At 44.2% G+C, this 22,451-nt stretch overlaps 1 protein-coding gene across 3 annotated transcripts in view; it reads left to right on the plus strand.

The window, feature by feature from the left end:
- STOX2 (storkhead box 2) overlaps positions 1–22,451 on the plus strand; it is a 424,566-nt gene that overhangs the window by 221,174 nt on the left and 180,941 nt on the right. Inside the window, exon 1 of one of the 3 annotated variants that reach the window (XM_033943212.1) lies at positions 6,104–7,112. The exons of the other annotated variants lie outside the window; for them this stretch is intronic. Coding sequence (XP_033799103.1) covers positions 6,959–7,112 — 154 coding nt within the window. The 5' untranslated portion in view covers positions 6,104–6,958. Of the gene's footprint in view, positions 1–6,103; positions 7,113–22,451 lie in introns of those variants that run through there. 3 annotated transcript variants of the gene reach the window in all.

Raw genomic sequence — 22,451 nt, forward strand, 5'->3', positions numbered from 1 at the left:
CCGCAGCAATCTCCACCGGGAGAGCGTTCCAGGTGTCTACCACTCGCTGTGTGAAGCAGAACTTCCTGGCATTTGTCCTGGGCTTGTCCCCCCTCAGCTTCAATCCATGACCTCTTATCCTAGTCACATTTGACATCGCAAATAACTTTTTGTCCTGCTCTATCTTGTCGATTCCTTTTATTATTTTAAAAGTCTCAATCATATCCCCTCGCAGTCTCCTCTTCTCAAGGGAGAACAGTCCCAGTTTTCTAAGCCATTCTTCGTAGTTCAAGTTCTCCATACCTTTTACCAGCTTTGTTGCTCACCTCTGCACCCTCTCGAGCAGTTTTATATCCTTCTTTAGATAGGGAAATCAGTGTTGGACACAGTATTCCAAGTGTGGTCTGACCATTGCTCTATAAAGCGGCATTATGACCCTCTCCGATCTACTCGTGATTCCCTTCTTTATCATGCCCAACATTCTATTTGCTTTCTTTGCCGCCGCCGCACATTGAGATGACGGCTTCAGGGTCCTATCTATCAGTACCCCAGGGCTTTTTCTCGTTCACTCTTACTCAGAGTTGCACCTGACATGCTGTACTCATGCTCCTTATTCTTTCTGCCCAAATGCATTACTTTGCACTTTTCCACATTAAACTTCATCTGCCACTTCTCTGCCCATCTCTCTAACTGGCTCAAGTCTCTCTGTAGTTCCTCGCTGTCCTTTTGTGATCTGATTGTCCGACATAGCTTTGTATCGTCTGCAAACTTGATGATATCACTGGACGTTCCTTCTTCTAGATCGTTGATGAAAATATTAAATAAGATGGGCCCAAGAACCAAGCCCTGGGGCACGCCGCTAGTCACTTTCTCCCAGTCTGAGAGCTTCCAAATTATGCCTACCCTCTGCATTCTGTTTTCCAGCCATTTACCTATCCACCTTAGTATGTCTCCCTCTATTCCGTGGCTTTGTAATTTCCTGAGAAGTCTTTCGTGTGGAACCTTATTGAATGCTTTCTGGAAGTCCAGATATATTATGTCCACTGGTTCCCTGTTATCGATAGATTTGTTTACTGTTTCAAAGAATTGTAGTAAATTCGTCAAACATGACTTCCCTTTCCTGAAGCCATATGGAAAGGGTTTATTCATAAGAGCTATCATATATATCAAGGCTCAGCAAACTCTAGGTGCCAGGTTGCCATGGCACCTAAAAAACAAATCAACCATGTGCCTAGGGTTTGGAGGCTGAGCCCCACCTTCCCCTGCCAAACCTGTTTATCTTTGCTGGCTGCAGCAGCTATACATACAAGCAAATAGGAAGATTTATCAGCGGTGGGAGGGTGGTCCGCAGCAGAGGAACTGATCTGGGGCCAGTTGCTGCATTGAAAGCAATGGAAGTAAAACCCGGCTATCTCAAATCTATCCTCCTTTTCCTGGAGCCATATGGCAACCCTAGTGGGAAAGGGCGCTGGATGTATGTGTAACTTGGGGGAGGGATGGAACAGAAGGCAGCAAGAAGTGGGTACCTGTGTGCTTTGCAGGGGAGACAGGAAGAGAGCGATGGGTATGGGAGGGATATTTGGATGTCCATGCTGTGGGGATGGGGTAGGGCGAGAGCCTTCTAGAGTCCCTCAGCCTTCACTGCCCTGTCTCTGCTCTTCCCCTAACTGCCAGCAAGAACCCTGTTCTGTCTATCCCCGAGGTATCTTCCCAGGCAAACCCTCTTTTTACTCTGCTCCAATCCCTGTGACATACAGGCACACACACCAACCACCATTCTTCAGCCTCCTCAAACTTCCTGCTCAACTGCCATCCCGGGCCCAACGGTTCTTTTTGAGTCATGTGAACCTCCATACAGCCGTGCGGCTTAAAGGCACCAGAGCAGCAGAGAAGGCAGAAACAGCCCAATGTGCAGCTGGGCAGCTCTTTCTCTTGCTGGGCTGAAGTGATGTGTGTGCAGGGAGGGAAGAAAGCCAGAAACAAAACATCTGTACCATACCGCGTTGCCACAGCAGGGCTGCACAGAGCTGTGTGCAATCTGTGAAGGTTGGGAATTAAATCCCGCATTTTACAGTAGTACCACTTTAATAAATAATTTGCTGTGCATCACCTTATTTATTTATTTTATTTATTTATTCGATTTTTTTAGCCCGTCCTCCCAAAGGAGCCCAGAACAGGTTACAAAGTACATCCATAATAATCCAGACAGAACAGAGATGACAGTTTACATAAATTAGACATGACAATAAAACATATGTACTAAGTAGCATCTGGTGAGATTAAGTGACATAGATGCGTTGACTGGGTGGCATTTCAGAGTGAATGACTTTAAGGCGCTGGGTTAGTAAAGAGGAAGGTTTTCACGGCCTTCCTGAAGTTCCAGAGTCCATCTAGTGATCTGACAGATGGAGGGATTGTGTGCCAAAGTTTGGGTATGAAATGTGAGTAGGAGCGTTTGCAGGCGGTTTCAGTTTTGAGGGAGCGGTCAGAAGGTATGGTCAGCCGTTTTTCTCCTTGGGACCTCAGTGGTCATTTTGGGAAGTAGATTTGTAGTTTCGTTTTCATGTAGTACGGAATCGTTTCATGGAAGGTTTTGAAAGCCTTGAAGGTGCAGCGTTTTTGAATGGGCACATTATAAATATGCATAAATAAAAATTCCAGTTGTTCAAGTCTGGCTCTTACATTTTTGTACTAGCTCCTAGATCCTAAGAAACGGTGTTGAGTCCTGATATGTACTCATTTATAAGTCGAGGGAAGTTTTAGGACTAAAATTGGCCAAAAATGATGTGACCCATACACAGGTAGAGGCTGGGTCTCACATTGCTCCCTCTCTCTCCCTCCCTCTTCTTCATCTCCAGGTCCAAAATTGCTTCTCTTCTGCCTTTCCTAAACCCACCCTCTTTCCCATAGCCTACAGCTACAGCCTCTTTCCCATAGCCTACAGCTTCACAGCTTTCAACAGAGTCAGAACAGACTTAAAACCAGAAGGGAACATTAAATCATCAGGTTTCAGTATGTGAGGATTATATATTTATCCCTCACTGATAAGTCGTTCACTGTAAACTTTGGCAAGTTCACTGTAGCAAAATGTATTATATTCCCTTCCTATCCAAGAAAAATGTTTATAGGAATCAATATTTCTCAGCACCCATGTACACTCATTTTTTTCCTTTTATTAAAAAAAGAAGCATTCACTCACCAACTCTTTCAACACTGTCTCAGCTAAATTTCCTCTTTGAATCTACTGCTTGAGCCATCAGCTAGTCAATTGGCTTTCATTTGTACCTGTCTCCAGGTCACCTGATTACGATGCACACTTCCATGCAAGCACGCCCTCTTCTCAGTGCATATGCTCAGAACAACCTTTCAACCAGCCAGAACGTTTACACATTTTAAACAATCACTATTTATTTTTAGCACTCCTCAGTCTCACTTGCACACACCTCCCTTTGAACCTTTTCTCTTTAATCTGAACACTATTCAAGCTCACCCTGAATGTAGAACTAGTTGTATCCTCTCAAGCAACTTCAGCATAGCCAGATGCTAATAGCAATAACAGTAAGTGACAGCAGAAAAAGACCTGAATGGTCTATCCAGTCTGCCCAACAGTCATGTTCATGATTGCCTTTCTTTGGCATTTCCATAGAAGTCCACCTGGCACTTAGGTTCCAACTTCCAGACTTGCTGTCAAACCATCCAAACCATCCTGTCCTATTAACCCTCTTTCTTCCTCCCCTCTTAGTCAATCAATTTGTACCTTTGCTTAATCTTTGTAAACCGCATAGAACTTCACGATATTGCGGTATATAAGCTGTTATTATTATTATTATTATCTTGTCATTGCAGGACACAAACCATAAAAATCTGTCCAGCACTGTCTTCATGTTCCAAGTTACATTACATTACATTAGGGACTTCTATTCCGCCTATACCTTGCAGTTCAAGGCGGATTACAAAAGAGCTAACTGGACATTTCCAGTGAAGTTACAACAGTTTTGGGTTGTTTTTTTTTTTTTTTTGTTACAAGGGAGGAGAGGTACCTGGATTAATTCTGGAAGAACTTGCAAATTGGATATTAAATTGAGTGTACGTTACTGTGTGATATAACAAATAGATTACAGTTAGAGTACAAATAAGATTAAGTTACATTTCAGGGGTCTGCCCAGTACCGGCCTTAGTTCTTCACAACTGGAGTTGCCATCTATGCACCACTTGACACATCCTCTGTATTCATCCCACACCTTTTTGAATTCCATCATCATTTTCATCTCCACCACTTCCCTCGAGAAGGAATTCCAGACATCAACCACCTTCTCTGTGAAAAAGAATTTTCTGACCCTAAGTCTACTATCCCACAACCTCAATGTTCTCTAGTTTTACCATGTTCCCTTCATCGGGGAGAGGCCTAAGGCTCTGATTGGCTCAAGTTGCTTAAGGCCCCTCCTCCCCAGGGGAGGGGAAGTCCTGCCATTTTGAGGCTGGGTGGGGGTATGATGGCAGCTGGGTGAGTGAACATACCTCCTGCTGCCTGGGGGGGGGGGATTGCTTTATGACAGTGGTGGGAGTGGGCATCCCTCCTGCTGCCAGGGGTGTGTGTGTTAAGGGGGGTTGCTTGACGGTGGCGAGGGGAGGGAGTGGGCATCCCTCCTGCCAGGGGGGTTTCAGGTGGGTTGTATGGCGGGAGTAGGCATCCCTCCCGCTGCCGGGGGGGAGATCGGGTGGGTTGCTTTGAGCGACCCTCTGCGACTCTCCACATACCCCATTTGCATGCACAATTTTTAAAGAATGATTTGCCGTTTTGAAATCGTTACAATAGTGGCCATGATAGCAGCCCATTGGATTTTACCGTGAACATTAGATAATCTTCCCCTTAATCCCTCCATTGCCCCGGGTACATTAGATAGATTGTAAGTCCGCTGGAACAGACAGAGAAAAATGCCTTTATAAAGATGTAATAAATTAATGTAAACTGTTCTGAGCTCCTGGTGGAGAATGGTACACAAAATTGAATGAATGAATAAATATATATATATAGGCACGGTAAGTTTAGAGCATCGGGGCTTGAGTCTTGATCTTCAAAGATTTTGCTGGCCTCCACACAAGCTTAGCCATCTGAGAAAGAGAAGGCAGCGAGTGGTGCCATTAGCATGGAATTTATTTGCAGCTACTTAAACTGACCCTTAAGTTCCTTTATGACCGACATATGGCTAGATTCACTAAGCCCACGGATCTGAGGCCGGGCGACCGATTCTGACTGCGCCTGCATGCAAAGGAGGCTGAGGAGCGATCCTGGCGCATGTGCAGAGCATCTTCTTTGCCTGTAGATGGTCTGCGCCTGCACCAGCAAGGTCAAAACAAAAGAGGAGGGGTGGGAAGTAATCCAGGCAGGCATCGAGAGCTGAGCCAGGCCCGATCTCTTCACGGGACTCGCTGCAGCCTTAAAAAAGCTGGCTCATGCGCTGGGAAGGGAGTGGAAGAAAATATGCACACCGGGAGGGGAAATGTATGAAAACTGTCCAGGGCAGCTATGCAACAGAACACAAATCCACCCTGACTCTCCTGCTCTTTGCCACCCTCCCTGCATGGTTTTAACCCGTGGGTTTAAAGCGGGGTTGCACTTCGGGGAAGGGTGGCAGGCAGGAGAGGATTACATAGGTTGGTCCAGGGCATTTGAAGGAAGTCTGCTTGTCCGTGTAGATGCTTTTAACCTGCGGCTCGAAGGGGGGGCAGGGCGGCAGAGAGCAGGACAGTCGGAAAGCACATAAGCGACTGGTCCCCAGTAGTCGCTCCTTCCCTCTTTTTTTTTTTTTTAGTGAATTGCTGCCTACCTATATTTGCATGCCGATCCCGCTCATTTGCATGTGCGGATTGGAGTGTAGGATGATCGGGTCGCAAAGGGGTCGGGACTTGGTCGGTGGGCTTACTGAATCTAGCCCATAGACTTGAACTGTGCAGACTGAGGTGGCCTAAAGATATATATATAGCTTTGTATGTAAATACAATACAGTACATGGAAGTCGGTTACAGGCTGGGCGCCAAGCCAAGGCTGGAGCGAGCCTTAGGGTGTTTTACATTAAAATGTGAAGGCTGAAAGGATCAGTGCGCCTAATTCAAGACAGCTCCTTGATTAGCATGAGACTGGGTGGCTACCTTGCTTCCTGCCCTTCAATAGCTATTCACAGCTTTCAAAGGCACTACCGTTCAGCAGGAGGAGCAGTAATAGCTTAATATGCTCCAGCGCTGCGCTGAGTGAAAACAACGCCTGCTAAAACTAGCCGAATCCCCAAGAAGGCATCTGTCGAAAGAGTCGCGTCAGAAACCTGCCGAAGAAGAGGGAGGGAGAAATAGTCCTCGGATTTTGCTAGAATAGGAACTGTTTGCTTGCTGGTCCGTCCGCGAGGAAGCCTTGTGCAAAGAGGCATCTGGGGGAGGAGGGGGGGGGGACTGACTGCCGCTTCCATCGCCGCAGAAAAGATGGTTCCGAGATGGTTTCATCGATTATTCACTTGGATTTTGCTAGGCGAAGGACATGAATAAAGGCACCTCGCAAGCGGAGCGTTTTAGTCACCGAGTCAGCTGGTGGTGGGGCAGGTCCCGATCGCCGGGGCGCTCAGTTTCGGCAGCTCCAAAGCAAAGGGATTTCTTTGGGCCTTTTGTGCAGAGGCTCACAGTCGGCTGAGCGCTCTCTGCCCGTGCTGATTCCAGCTATTGTTTGGGGGGGGTTTAGTCCCTGAGCCTTTCACGCTCCAGATCTCCTGCCTAACCTCCGCCCCCTTCGTCGCTGAGCAGCTTCGCAGACCGCGCTGCAGTCTGCGCCCTCCAATGACTCCGGCGGCCGGCCCCGAGTGCCAATGAAGTGGGATGCGCGGCGGATCCGGGCGGACCGGGGGCGCGGGCCGATGCTCGCAGGGACGGCCGAGCCGCGTCCCGCCTGAGAAGGAAGACGCAGCGAGGAGGAGGAGGGCTGGAGGCGGGCGGCATGAAGAAGACGCGCAGCACGACCCTGCGGCGGGCCTGGCCCAGCTCGGACTTCTCGGAGCGCGTGAGGTCCCGCAGCGAGAAGGACTACCGCGTGCACAAGCACCTCCCGCCCGCCTTCCTCGCGCAGGCGGCGCGCGGCTATGTGACCGCAGGTTGGTGAGCGGGGGAGGGGAGGGCCCCCCGAATGATGCTCGTATAATATCTGTGTGAATAGACGTATAGTAGTGCACTGCCACCATTTTGTAGCTGTGTAAAGATGATCATTAGGGCCTGGTAATATGGTGTTTGATTCCCCCCCCCCCCTCTTTAACCAGTAAAGCAAAATAAATGAGAAACTATGTGCATCTGCATTATGAATGAATGACTGGAAGTGTCACAGAAGCATCCCTGGTTTCTGAGTAAAATGTGCATAAATGCATGTTTATGTGGTCCTAACGTGTTTGCATCTGTCTGGGCTGAAATCCTGGTTTCTTAGGTGGTAGTTGTGTTTTATTGCGGCAGTTTCACCTGCTTTCCTCCTGAGCTGTCTTGTTCATTCATTCATTAGTTGCCCTTTATTGATGTGGTGCCTGTGTGCACACGAGCTCTGCCATGGTGATGCCTTTTATCTTCTGATCCCTGACAGATTCAGATAGATCCCTGAGTGAAATGATGTGGCGGCCGTGTTAGTCCACTTTCCAAGGTAATATAGAAAAAAAAAACCCACTCCAAAACAAAGGTAATAAGATAATTAATACCCTTTTTATTGGACTAGCTCAATGCATTTTATAATGAGCTTTGGAAAGCCCATCACAAAATGCATTGAGTTAGTCCAGCAAAAAAGGTATTACCGTACCTTATTTCCTTTGTTTTTTATTCTATTTCTATATGTTACCTCAGATAGAAACCTAAAATGTATGCACATGGGGTTCATGTGTGCTCTGAAAATACTGGATGCTGCCTCGGCAAGCTTTCAAATCCATCCAGCAAAGCAAGATTGCAAATGATAGAGAAAAAAAGAAATCCCAACCCAGCCACAGCTATTTCAATGCAAAGGGACAAAGATGCTCAGAATTTTTTTCCCAGTACGGTCATTCATCCCACCTTCATTTTAATATTCCAGTTTTTCTGATCTTGTTTTTGTATGTCCCTATTTTTTTTTTCTACATCCCCCTCCCCTTTGATGGATTTTCTACAGGCTCTCATTGGGAATAGGCCTGTCATTTTCAAGATGGTTATTTACATTTGTGTAATGCAGGCGGGTTGATCAATGGAGAAGAACACGTAAGAAAATACTGAAGCACGGGATAGGTAGTAATCACTTCTGGTGAAGAGAAAATCGGGTACCAGTTAATTACAAAAATAATAGAAAGCCCATGAGGAGTGCTGAAAAGTTTTCAGCCCAACCAAGAAGAGAACGATGTGGATATGATTCAATAAGTGATCTGAAACAATGTAAAAAAACAAACCCATAGAATTTGGTTTCTGGAAATTGGTATTTAAGGAAATAAGATAACTCTTTTCAGCTACATTGGCAAAATAACACTCAGAATTTAGGTAGTTGGTTGGTTGGGCAGAGAACTTTTCAGCACCACCTCGTATATTATCAGATGTCTTTAGCTTTGGTATCTTCTGTAAAATGATGGTGATGCACATAGCTGATAAGCGTTCTACTCCTACACCATCTCTATGGGGTCTTTTTATTATAAAAATTAGTGCACGCTAAATTGGTTAGTGCGACTTAATAAAAGGACCCCCATGTTATTTTTATTTTGTTATTTGCAATTGTTGAACAAAAACTTGCAGTCAATGCTTAAATACTTAAGTGTGTAAATAATTGGAATTTTATTAGCTGAGAACATTAAAAAGAAATTATACCAAACCTGCAGGAAATATGTGAATTTCATAGAGATTGTGCCTATATAAAGATGTAGTAGGATCTGCAACCTGCCTAGGCTTTCCAGATTTCCTCTTAAAAAAAAAAAAAAGAGGCCTGGCCCTGCCCCATTCCGCCTCCAGTTCCACCCCCCAGCTGAACCGCTTGTCTCCTTCCCCAAGATCTGGAGTCCCTCTGTGCATTCGCAGATGTCAAGGCGATAATGTCAGTGCGTGTGCGCATATGATGTCATCGTGTCAACGTCCGCACATGCTCAGAAAACCTCCAGATGCGGCCCTGAGCTCGGGAACTTCCAAAACCTGGACAAACTGCTGGGTTTTGGAAATTCCTTTGGGCACCCAGACAGTCCTCTAAAAAGAGGACATGTCCGGGTTTTCCCGGGAAGTTTTGGTAACCCTAAATTTGCCTCTCAAATCCTCTATTTCCTTCTTAAGAGCTCTTTTTACTAAGCTGCACTAAGTGCTGCTGTGTGCTTACCGCAGCTTAAAAGGGCTTACTGTGGGACACGCCGAGGTGTCCTATGATAAATGCACAATGCGTGTGCACAAACCATGTGCTAAAAATTTATCTTTACATTTCTTGAAGGGACTTATTTGAGGGCGGAGAATGGGCACGACAGCGCGAATTAGCGCAGCCACATTACCGTGCACTAACTAATTAGCACAGTGTTATCGCTTGAGCCCTTACCACTTACAAAATAGATGGTGATAAGGGATTGCATGCTAATTTTTGGTAATGGCCGTGTGCTAAAGGCAGCATTAGTGCCTGACCATTAATTTGGAAAATGGAAAAACGTCAGAACAGTCTTAGCAAAGGCTAGTGTAAATGCTCACGCATGAATACTGTCAGGTAGTTGTGCGTGCAACTGACAACATTCTAGAACCTTTGTATATAAATGCTGGGTATACCTCTGACCCACCCATGCTCCTCCCATGTCCACAATCCTTAGTTCAGGGGAGTCAAATGTCAGTCTTCGAGGGCCGCAATCCAGTCGGGTTTTCAGAATTTCCCCAATGAGTATGCATGAGATCTATCAGCATACAATGAAAGGAATGCATGCAAATAGATCTCATGCATATTCATTGGGGAAATCCTGAAAACCCGACTGGATTGCGGCCCTTGAGGACCAACATTTGACACCCCTGCCTTAGTTGTTCCGTGCTAAAAGATTTACTTGCTAAGGTTATAATCAGAACTATGGCTAAGTGCAATTAGCACTAATTAAATCCAATTGTAGCTAGTGACAATTAGTGCCTTTAATTTATCAATTAAGTTAACGTTAACTGGCATTATTCTATAACCTGTGTGTGCAATTTTGCATGCTAAGTGTCAAATTGTGCAAACGGGATTATAGAATGAAGGGATTTTTGTATGAGGGGGGTGCTGAAAAGTTCTTAGCTCAGCCAAGACGAGAAGGACGTGGATATGGTTCAGTCTGAAACAATGTCAGAAAATATAGAATTTTGTTTCTGCTAATTGGCACTTAATGAAATAAGATAACACTCTTTTCAGCTACAGTGGCAAAATAACGCTCAGAATTTAGGAAGTTGGTTGGTTGGACTGAGAACTTTTCAGCACCCCTTTGTATAAGCCTTTTTTTCCTATTGGCTTTCTGAATTGTTAGTTTAAGGGGGATAGCTCTTTAATTACTGTGGTTATTTTAAAGGAAGCACTCTTCTCTGGCAGGAAGTCCATAGGAAGTCCTCTTGCATGGATGCTGCAGTGGCTGCATACAAATGTTCTCTTTGTCATCTAAATCAGTTGTATAGGAGAGTGCTTTGAAAACCAGAGGGCTAGGGGTTGTCCAGAAAAGCCTAAAGTTGGGGAAAACTGTGCAAATTGAAGTTTTCCCCATGATTTTAATTGTGTTTGATCAGAAAATTATTATTTTTTTTTTAAGCCCATCCTTCCTGGGGTTCCTCAAAGCCACCGATTACATAGAGCTCCATTTTTCTTAAAATTTGCTCAGCAATGATGCATTAATAAAAATACATTTTAGGCTCCTTTTACGAAGCCGCGTTAGCGGTTTAACGTGCGTAATAGCACACGCTAATTTGCCGGCCGCACTAGCCGCTACTGCCTCCTCTTGAGCAGGCGGTAATTTTTCGGCTAGCGCAGGGGGTTAGTTCATGCTGAAAAGGTGTGTGCGCTAAAGCCGCTAACGCGGCTTCGTAAAAGGAGCCCTCTATGTCAAGTCTGTTTTATTGAAAAAGAGCAATAAATCAGTACAGAAATAATACTAGAATCTCCAATATGCTTATTATAACAGGTGGGGTCGGATTCCTTAGAACTCCACTAATACAGTGTTACAACCACAAAAGAATAGGAAAACATTCTCCTGTCATCAATAATGATTAAAAAAAACATTTTATGCAAAAAATCCTAGCAGTATGTTATTAAATGAACCTCCAATATCTTCACTTTATTATGGAAAATAACAGAAATTTACCATACTTTGCTAATAGCTAAACACACAGTGGCATAATGTGGGCAGGGGGTGGGCAACGGCACCCATCTCCCTCATGGTGCCCTTGATCCCCTTCCCTTCCCCGTACCTCTTTAATTTTCCCGGCGCAAGCAGCATCATGAACTTGCTACCCGCGGCAGTGGTGGCTCTCTCTCTGATGTCACTTCCGGGTTCCATGCCTAGGAAATGACATCAGAAGGAGAACTGACACCACTGAGGGCAGCAAGTTCGTGATGCTGCTAACGCCAGGAAAATTAAAGAGATACAGACAGAGGACGAGAAGGAGCACCCAGGGCAGGAGGGGGAGTCGGACAGGAACAAGGGGGCGGGGGAGGGATTCCAACACCCTGGGAGCCACACACTCTCGCTATGCCATTGTAAGCACGTACACTTTGGTATAGTTATGCTGTTCTCTTGCAATTTTTCACAATCCTTTTGCGAGTTAACAACTTTGTGTCATCAGCAAATTTAATTCTCTCACTAGTTAGTCCCATCTCTAGATCATTGATAAATATGTTAAAAAGCAGCGGTCCCAGCACAGACCCCTGGGGAACCCCACTATTTATATTGACATCTAATACTTGCAGAAAGGAGATACAGCACTTCCCCGATATTCGTGGGGGTTCCTTTCCAGGAACCCCTGCGAATGTTGAAAAACCGCAAATACGGTTTTTAGTGGGGGAGACAGGAGAGATCAGCTGGAGCGCCGGCGAGTGAAGAAAATCACTCGCAGTATGCTCCGACCACCTCTTCCTGCACTAAAGTCGGGCCTCACCAATCAGGAGCTGGTGTCAAAGAGGAGTGTGTGGAAAAAAAAAAAAGAAAAAAAGGGAGTGAGTGGCGCAGTGGTTAAAACTACAGTCTCAGCACCCTGAGGTTGTGGGTTCAAACCCACACTGCTCCTTGTGACCCTGGCCAAGTCACTTAATCCCCCCATTGCCCCAGTTATATTAGATAGATTATGAGCCCACTGGGACAGACAGGGAAAAATGCTTGAATACCTGAATAAATTAATGTGAACCGTTCTGGGCTCCCTTGGAAGAACGGCATAAATAAATAAATACAGCTGCCCTCTCCTGCCCAGTCATTCACGGTTGGAAAATGCAAATGACCAGGACCGCGAATCGCCAACCATGAATGACCGGGGGAGCACTGTACTATTAACTTCTATCAAATACACTCTCCTGTTGCTTTAATTACATTTATAGATTGTAACTCTTAATATCTACCATGAATTGGTATTTAATGGTGCATAATAGTCTCTTATTCAAGTTGCATATGGTCACTCAAGGAGAAAAAAAGCTTCAGATCCCCGTCCACCACCAGAGCAAATCTTATGTGTGGACCATTAAATAAAATACATTGATAAAAAGACTTTTGGGCCCGATTTTGGAAATGGTGCCTGAGTGTGAAAACATAACCATTATGGGGCTTATAATCGAAAGAGAAAAACGTCCAAAAACTGGCCTAAGTCGGCACTTGGACGAACATTTCTCAAAAACGTCCAAGCGCCGATAATCAAACCGGGTTTTGGACGTATTTCTAAACGACTTAGGCCCTCATAGCGCCGCTCAACTCCAAAGCTAAATGGGGCATTTTGGGAGGCATGTCGAGGGCGGGAGTTGGGTGGGACGTGGACCGGCTTAGACTTAGTCGTACAGCATGTATAACCAAAAGTGATACAGCCCACGATCAACGGAATTTGGACGTTGTGACTTAGACCATTTGAAACGTGGTCTAAGTCACAAAAATCCACCTAAACTCACCAGATATGCACTGAAAACACATAAAACAGACCCCCACACACTATCCCAGTGGTCACAGACCCCACCCCCTCCCCACCCCCATAAAAATTTTAATCACAACTTTAAAATTCAGCCTCCAGACCATCATCACCTGGCTGCCTGGCATAGGAAAGCCTAGTCGTCCAGCACAAAGGCAGCTTCAGTCGTCTTGGGGGTGGGTTAGGGTCCCATAGAGAGGAGGACCCATGCCCATAAGCCCCTGTAATCACTGCATTGGTACTTAAACATGTGCACTGCCCTATACACCCCCAAAACCCTTTTTTACTAGCATATAAGTGGCTCCTGCAGCCATAAGGGCTATTGGGGTGGTAGATAAGTGGGTCTAGGGGATTCTGGAGGTGGTTTGGGGAGCTCACCGTCACCTATAAGTGAGCTGTAGTGAGGAGAAACTTCAATTTGCACTTTTTTTCTCAACTTTAGGTTTTCCTGGACAACCCTACCAGAGGGTATTCAGACTTCTGCATTTTGTTTGACCATTTATTTAGCTTAATTGCTGTTCTACTGTAGTGGTCTATTTTTATTCAATGCACTATTGTTTCAAGAGATAAAGGCCATTGTTCTGATTTGATAGGTTTAGGTGGCCATGATAAGTTATTCAAACAAACAAATGACAACCCAGAGTCTCTCAGAAAGTAGATTTTAAACCTAATTAGAGCAAAAAATGAATAATCTTGTTTTCAACAGCACTTTTAGGGCTAGATTCACAAAACTCACCTATCTGATCTGTGGGCGAACCGTGGCCGGGTGACCGATTCACTACTAGTCTTCATGCAAATTAATGCGATCAGAGACACGCCCCACACCAACCCCATGGATCACTGAAGAGCGATCCTGACACATGCGCAGATTCTCCTTGTTGCTTTAAGGTAAGGGGGGGATCACTTTGCTGAAACAGTGGAGGGAAGAGCTGAAGGGAGCCAGCCTGGGGCGCGGAAAGGGAGCAGCGACAGAGTAAAGCAAGTGCGGAGAAGAGAACAGGCAGTTTATTTCACCAACATCAGGTGGTTGGGGCAGGCAGAAGCTAGGGGGAGGGGGAACTTTGGGGACACGGATCCAAGCCAGGGACCTGCCCCCGCCATCACCCCGGGACCTGCCGTTGCTGCCCTGCTCCGCTCAGTTTGACCCAGCTCCCTTCAGTCGCTCTGGGAACTTGCTAGTCCTGTCCCTATAACTCTATGGCCCTCTTACCTAGCTACACTAGCCTCTTCCCCGTCCCTATTCACATTCCTTGAGGTGACAAGGCAGGTCACTCCCGGTTCCCCAGGCTGCAAATAATGGGGGGGAGAGTCAGTGCCGTGTCTATACCTCTCTGTTTTTGAGCCCGAGCAGAAGCGCCTCTTCCATGAGCGTAAGCCGCTTTGCAAAGAACTCTTGTACTGGTTGGGCCGTAGCACTGTTTATTGGACCATACTGAATTTGCTTATTGTCAGCACGAGTCAGTAATTACACTCTCACATTGTGGTAAAATAATGCTTTTAGCTGCAATCCAAAGTGTAAGCTGCGTATCCTTTGAGTCTCCCTTCTCGTCATCTTCTCGTCGAACACGCCATAGTGCAGCCCTGCTTTAAATCCACGGGTTTAAAACACAGGCTCGCAGAGAGGCAGGGCAGCAGAGAACAAAGAGCAGGGCGCTTTTTGCACTAGGGAGATGTTTTGATGGTTTCAGGGCGGCAGAGAGCAGGACAGTCGGCAAGGACGTGAGCGACTGGTCCTCAGCAGTCGTTTGTTTTTGGATTGGAAAGCCCAGTCGGTCTTCCTTCTTCAGTTTAGTGAATCGCTGCCTTCCTACTTTTCATGCCATTTCCCCTCATTTGCATGCGCGGATCAGATCAGAAATTGATCGGCCACGAGGTTAGTGAATCAAATCAGAGGAAAATCGGGTCGGTACACGATCGCAAGCACGATTGGTGAGCTTAGTGAATCTAGCCCTTAGTTGGTACAGACACCAGTAGCCATAGACCTTCATGTCTCTGTGCATATGAAATATTATCTCAGTGTGTACCTTCTGTAAGCAACGTGATTAAAAACAATTTTGCACCAAAATGTTTATGGTTTGATCATGCACACTTGTATAATCGGCAAAAGGTTCTTTTCTAAGTGGTAGGGAGGAATTTGACCAAGGATCTTCCAACTAGTGCTTCACCACTGACCCCACTATCAGTCCCATATAGCAAGCAACAGCAGACATAACATTTTTCAACAAAATCCATAAATTTTACTTTTTTTTCTGAAAGGTTTAATAAAACAATAAATGGGAGTGGAGGGATGTTTCTTTGTTTATTTTTTATTTATAAATTTATTCATTTGTTACAGAACATAACAATTTCATGAAACAAAAAAACAATTCAAGGTAAATGCTTCAAACTAAAAACAAAATCTTTATCTAGTCCACATTATATGAGGGCTGCTTATCCTGATGGAGTCACCAAAAGGTAAAGAAAATTAATAGAAAAACAATTATTCATTAAACTTCAAGTCAGGCAATAAACAAAAAGCTTCTATTTTCACTCAACCTCAACCTCTGCATTAGTTACAGGCAAATTATCCACTTTAATTTGGAGGGATGTTTCTATGTTTATCAGAATCCATATAATCTTGTATCTGTTATTATTTTCACTGGAGCAGAATTTTGCAATCATTTCTACTGGTGGTCTGTTATATTCTTATAAATAGAATTTGATTGATTTCTTGTTATTCACATTCTATTACGTGGAGATTGTATTCTTTGTAGTACATTGCTTGTACTCTACCTTGGTTGTCCCTTTGGGTTTGGGAAGGTGGTTTTTAAATAAATTATTACATGGCATTACACAGTTTCAAGCTGTTCCATTGCCTTCAAATATTAGAAGTACAACAAATTATATGAGTTTTATGCAAGACTAAAACTTGATTATTTAGAAATCATATTTGAACTGAGTTCAGCTATCTTTATTTTTTTTAATGCATGTTTGGTCTTTTTTCTGGATATTGTTTGTATATTGTATTTGGGTTTGTTTGTTTTTTGTTGTTGTTGTAATCCATCTAGAACTGAAAAGATCAGAATTGACCCTTGCCACATTATCTTCCGAAGAAAACTTAATCTCCTTTACCCTCTCGTCTCTCCCTTTCCCTCTCTCCCCTACCTATCCACTTCCTCTCTCTCCCTCTTCACCTCTCTTTACAGTTGCCTTGAACTGTATAGGTATGAGCGACGCACAAATAGAAGATTAGATAACTCTAGTTCTTAGCTTGTAGTGGTGGTGCAACTAGTGAAGGAATAACCTAGTCTAGTGGTTAATACAGCAGGCTTTGATCCGGGAGAGCTGAGTTCAATTCCCACTTCAGCTCCTTGTGACCCTGGACAAGTCATTTAACCCTCCAGTTCCCCAGCTACAGAAATTTAGATTGTGAGCCCACTAGGTACAGAGAAAGTACCTGCATAAAGACATCTGAGCGCAAAGACACTGAAAGCAGTGGAAGTAAAACCCAGATGTCTCAGTTCGCCATCCTTTTTCTGGAGCCATATGGTAACTCTACCTGCATACAAGGGCCCTGATTCTAAGTTAGGCGTCCTTTATATTATGTTAATAGAATGGCGATTTTATGCTGATTTTCATTATAATTGTAATACTGGGAGTTGAATCTGTTTAATGCTTTTATTTATTTCTCTTCCATCAGACAGAGTGACTTTATTAAGCTCAAAATACATTTAATAAGCCACCACATAAACAGGGCACATCAATACAAAGATATTGCTTTCAAAACCTTCTATTTTTTGGGGGCAAACAGTAATGATATTTGATAATTAGAGGAAAAGATCCATTAACTGAAGCACAGCACATGAAAAAAACAGCTTTATGTTTCTTGCTAAAAGGCTACATTTTTTTTTCTCACTAAAGATTGCTTTCAGTGAGGTCATTCTTGAAACAGGTGGATTCAGCAAATAAAGCACATGGCAGAAATATATAGATTGTATACATAACTTCATTGCAAAAGCTTGAAAACAGAAAAAAAAACAGATACTGACCGTAACATAGCTTCTACTTCATTGCAAATGGAGGCTTGCAGCTACACAATGGTAACCTCATTGTGAGATCATCACGGTGCACCTGCAAGGTAGAATGCCCCAATTAAAATATGTGCTAGGGGAGCTGAACCCATGACCTCTGGAAGAGAAGCACAAGGCTTTTACTTATTGAGCTATAGCAGCTTCTAGGCAGGTATCTATGACTGCCTTGTGATATGATAGCTTATCAGATCCCTAAGCTATCATTTCATAGGGCAGTCAGAGATACCTGCCTAGAAGCTGCTGTAGCTCAATAAGTAAAAGCCCTGTGTTCACAAGGGAACAAGATATCCTATGTGGAATAAGTAGTTTATTAATAAATTGAGGCTCATTTGAAGATAAAGTTTTAAAGATTAAAAGTAGGATTTTAAATGCGATGACTGACAGGGAGCCAATGGGATTTGATCAAAAGTATACTCTTTTTATGTGTTAGGTCATGCACATTCAAACATGCATGTGGATGGACAGACAGATGCATACATCCTCGGCTGTAGATGCACTTTAAGAAGCATTCTCCCTCCCTCCAAGACGGAATCTTTTGAGAGGATTTTTTTTTTTTAACGTGTCTCACAAATATGAAAGTGACTATTGCTGAGCAATAATAGTCTGTCCATTTATATGCATATTTGAGTGTGTATGGGGCTACATATGGTACATATCAGTAAAGGGGGACAGAGAAAGCAGGTTTGGGAAGGGTGATAGGCAATCATCTGCTTCCGATGCAGCTATTGATGAAAATCATTCCTTATCCACCCTGGCGAACTCTACTGCATCCAGCTATAGCAGTTAACTTTTACTGAAGCTCTCTGGAATGCAGCTGTACTGTAGCGCAAGTCTGCAAGCACATGTCTGTCCCAATCTCCCATCCTGTCTGCCTGTTCTCCACCACTGCAGCCCCAGCTCCAGCATTATCATTGCTGCTAACTTCAGTGGGCTGCCCTGAGACTTGTAGCAAATGACTCGGGGACAAATTTATCCCTGTCTTTGTGGGATCTCAATATCCCTGTCCCATCCCCCAGTCCCATTCCTGCAAGCTCTGCCTTAACTGCACAAACTTCTAACACTTATGATTTTAAAGTGTTTGAGGCTTGTGTGGATGAGGACAGAGCTTGCAGGAATGGGACAGGGACAAAGCTTGCGGGGATGAAAGGGGGATGGGAAAAATTTGTCCCTTTGTCATTCTCTGCAGAGTTCATCGATGTCCTGCACAGCCAGTTCCATTCACTACAACCACGATAGACGTGTGATTGTGATCCATCCAGAAGCCACACAGCTTCCACTGCATTCAGTCCTGTACATGGGCTACTGCTTTAGAATCTGGCAGAGACTGGCTATGTGCTAGAATGCAACCCTCAACAGAGGGTCATTGGGGGGGGCAGAGAGCCTGGGCGCTGCTAATTGCCCCTCCTAACGCATGTGCCATTCCAGAGCACTGTGATCTGCTCTTCTGAGAGCAGGCCAGCAGAGTAGAGCAGCAGATGTTATACCACGGTAGTGGGAGGTGGGCAGGACAAACAGGTTATACATCTTTTGCCTCGCTGACCTGTCTGGCCTGCTCCCCCTCCCCTGCTGTGATGTAACAGCTGCCTGCTCTGCTTTGCTGGTCTGCTCAGGGAGAGTGCTCTAGAGTGTGTTTGGCATGTAATGAAATTTAATTGAATCATGTATTTTTAATGAGAATAACTAATGGGCAGACTGGATGGACTGTTCGGGTCTTTATCTGCCGTCATTTACTATGTTACTGTGTGAAGACTGAATGCTAAATTAAAGTTAAAGACAGTGGAGTAAAACCGGGACTGCGATGCAGTTTTTAACTTTTAACATTTTTTCTTTTCTTTTTATCCTTTTCCCAACTTCTTCCTCTCCTTTCCTAACCATTCTCTTTTCACATCTGTCCCCCAAAGCTGCCTTCTCTCTTCAGCAACTATATTTTAAACTTAAACAGCCTGGCCACAGTTGCATGCCCTCTGGCAACCTAGTGGAGGCAGCACTGGTGTCTCCCTTCTGAGGTGAAGACCATATCAGGTTGCTCACTTTCCCCAGCATGACCTGGCACAAACCTGTACTTTTTTTTCTCAATAGCATGATGTGATTCTCTCCCAGCAGCTGTGCTAATGTACTGTCCTCCTGCCAGCATCCGCCTAGAGGCTCAGTAGGAGCTGCATCGGCAACTGATTCTTCCTTTGTGCCTCTATGCTACATTTGTACATTGCTGTCTGATAGGAGTGCATGATGAAGCTGCTAGCAACTAAAATATATTGGCAAGATAGATTTGATTTAATGAAATCCATTTAAATCACTAGTAAGGAGGCAGAGTGAATTTGATTTATATCCATTGTATTTAAAGTGGTAGAGTCAGTAAATGGTACCTAAAGATAGGTATTGCGATAAGTCTGCCTTCTCGCGTTTAACTTTAGGCCTGAGCGTTTATGCCAGCTGGCATAAATACTCCCGTCGGTCTACCTATTAGGAGACATTAGGAGTAATATTAGGAAATTGTTTTTCATGGAGAAGGTGACTGATACCTGGAATGCCCTCCCAATGGAAGTAGTGGAGATGAAAATAGTGACTGAATTCCAAAAGATGTGGGATGAACACAGAGGATCTCTAATTAGAAAATTAATGTTTTTTTGTTTGTTTTTTTTAAAAACAATAAACCTTAAATGGTTGCATGTGTGTTTGATGTGTCATGTGGTGCTTAGATGGCGACTCCAGCTGTGAAGAACTAAGGACAGTACTGGGTAGACTTCTATGGTCTACGTCCCATATATGACATTCAGTTTAAGAGGGGCTGGAACATGAGACATAAGAATAGCCTTATTGGGTCAGACCAAAGGCCCATCAAACCCAGTAGCTCGTTCTCATGGTGGCCAATCCAGGTCACTAGTACCTGGCTAAAACCCAAAGAGTAGCAACATTCCATGCTACCGATCCAGGGCAAGCAGTAGCTTACCCCATGTCTTTCTCAATAACAGACTATGGACTTTTCTGCCAGGAAATTGCCCAAACTCTTCTTAAAACCAGCTACGCTAGCCACTCTTACCACAACCCCTGGCAATGCATTCCAGAACTTAACTATTCTCTGAGTGAAAAAATATTTCCTCCTATTGGTTTTAAAAATTTTGCCTGTGTTAGCACTTACACGTGAGCACTTCTATATCTAAAAATGGCATGTCACATTGTCACAGGGAGGTTGACAAGTGACTGTTCTCATGTGCATAGTTATGTGGGATGACACTAGTGAAAGTCAAAGTGGCTGGAAGGATTCAGAATCTGTAGACAGGAACAAATCAGGTGCATGAATTTTCCATAGCAATGAAATGCTGTTTTTACCCATAAATACTTGCTACAGGAAATTAATTAAGAAATACCAAAATGAGTGTTCAGAGCAAGAACAGGGAACAGCAACTCAATAAACCCTTTTGCTTGTCAGATAACAAAAAGTCTGGCAGATTGTAGATAAACCAGCAAATGTATTGAGTCAGTGTAAACATCCCAAAATATATTGTGGATATAATAAAGTTATTTAACCAGTATTCATCACATTAGTTCATATGGTATCAATTAACACAGTATTAACATCCATGCATCTGGGACTGATATGCAGTAAAATTTAAATTAGTATTTTAAAGAAAATTTAATACAGAATTTTTATTAGAGCAGCTGATATTTGTTTAATCTACAAGGTCTTTTTGTAAGTATGCACAGTGGTTAAAGCTACAGCCTCAGCACCCTGAGGTTACGGGTTCAAACCCATGCTGCTCCTTGTGATCCTGGGAAAGTCACTTAATCCCCCCCATTGCCCCAGGTAGATTATATAGATTGTGAGCCCGCCAAGACAGACAGGGAAAAATGCTCAAGAACCTGAATAAATTCATGTAAACCATTCAGGACTTCCCTAGGAGAATGGTATAGAAAATTGAATAAATAAATTTGAGGCTCTAGGTGACTTTGTGGCACAGCTGTGGAGAACACTGCTGTACTCCAGATATATTGCTGCTCTCCACAGCACACTGTGCCTCTTTCGCCAGAGGTAGTGCTACTTTCTGTGAGATAGCATTGCACCCTCCAGAGATTCCAGTGTCAACCATAGATCAGTGCTTCTCAACTGGTTTGCTACAGTGTTCTTCCTGTACTGCAGTGTTGGCAGCCCTAGCATGATCAACTTTAAAATAGGATAAAAGGACTGAGAATTGTACAGTTACACAACTTAAGCTTTAGTTATCCTCATATGTTCACTTAACACCTCAAAAAAGAGTTAGTAGTCTGGGTATAGAATCCTGACTTTTTTAAATTTTGAGATAAAGAAGTAATAGTTTAAACAAGTGTTGCCCGATTCGCGATTCAAATCGATTCACCGATTCACTTTGGGTGAATCGATTCGTTTTTGTAAAAAATCGGCCTTGCCAATTCGGTGGGGTCAGTCAGGAAGTGCAGGAAGTTATGCCAGTCAGGAAGTTATGCCAGTCATCTTCAATGCAAGACCCGTGCACTTGTCTGGAGCTCCATTCCACCCCATCCCCCTGCGGGATCTGGTACTTATTTACCCTGCTAGCTCCCCAACAGCACTGCACACATTCACCGTCAGGGCCAGGGGCAGCGTTACAAACATGCTGCCTTTGCGAGGCCCGGAAGCTTTTCCTCTGTTACAGCGTCTGACCATAGAAAAGACTGCCTTTCGAATGTTAGGGCAGGGTGTAGGACAGGGCTGCCCAAGTCCGGTCCTCAAGATCTACTGGCAGGCCAGGTTTTCAGGATATCCAGAATGAATATGCATGAGAGAGATTTTCCTGCACTGCCTTTTTGGTATGCAAATCTTTCTAATGCATGTTCATTGTGGATATCCTGAAAACCTGGCCTGCCAGTAGATCTTGAGGACCGGACTTGGGCAGCCCTGGTGTAGGGGTTGTTCCTTCTTCTCACACCTGGGGTTAGGCCTCTATGATGTCACAAAGCCTGAACCATCTTTTGCAAGAAGAGAAAAGAAGAAATCATCTTTGTTGCCTGCTGTCTGCCAGGTGCATTCTGGACTTGTTTACAAGAACTCTGTGTTTCTTCAGTCAAGTTGTAGGAGGAATTAGCTTCCATAATCGGTATGTCTCTTTCTTATCTACTGAGGAACTCTCTGGAAGGCTGGTACACGAAGATACAGAATGGCTACTAATTGGTGAAAGACTACTAATTGGGATTGTTTCTGGATTGGTTGGAGTGAGGTCATCTGATGAGAACTAAGGAGAAGGTGGCTAATTAATTTTTAGTCTGTGCTGAGGTGAAAGGAAACTTGGATCTTAGCATAGG

Source organism: Geotrypetes seraphini, chromosome 1 (genome assembly GCF_902459505.1).
Source record: "Geotrypetes seraphini chromosome 1, aGeoSer1.1, whole genome shotgun sequence".
In the NCBI taxonomy this organism is placed as follows: Eukaryota; Metazoa; Chordata; class Amphibia; order Gymnophiona; family Dermophiidae; genus Geotrypetes; species Geotrypetes seraphini.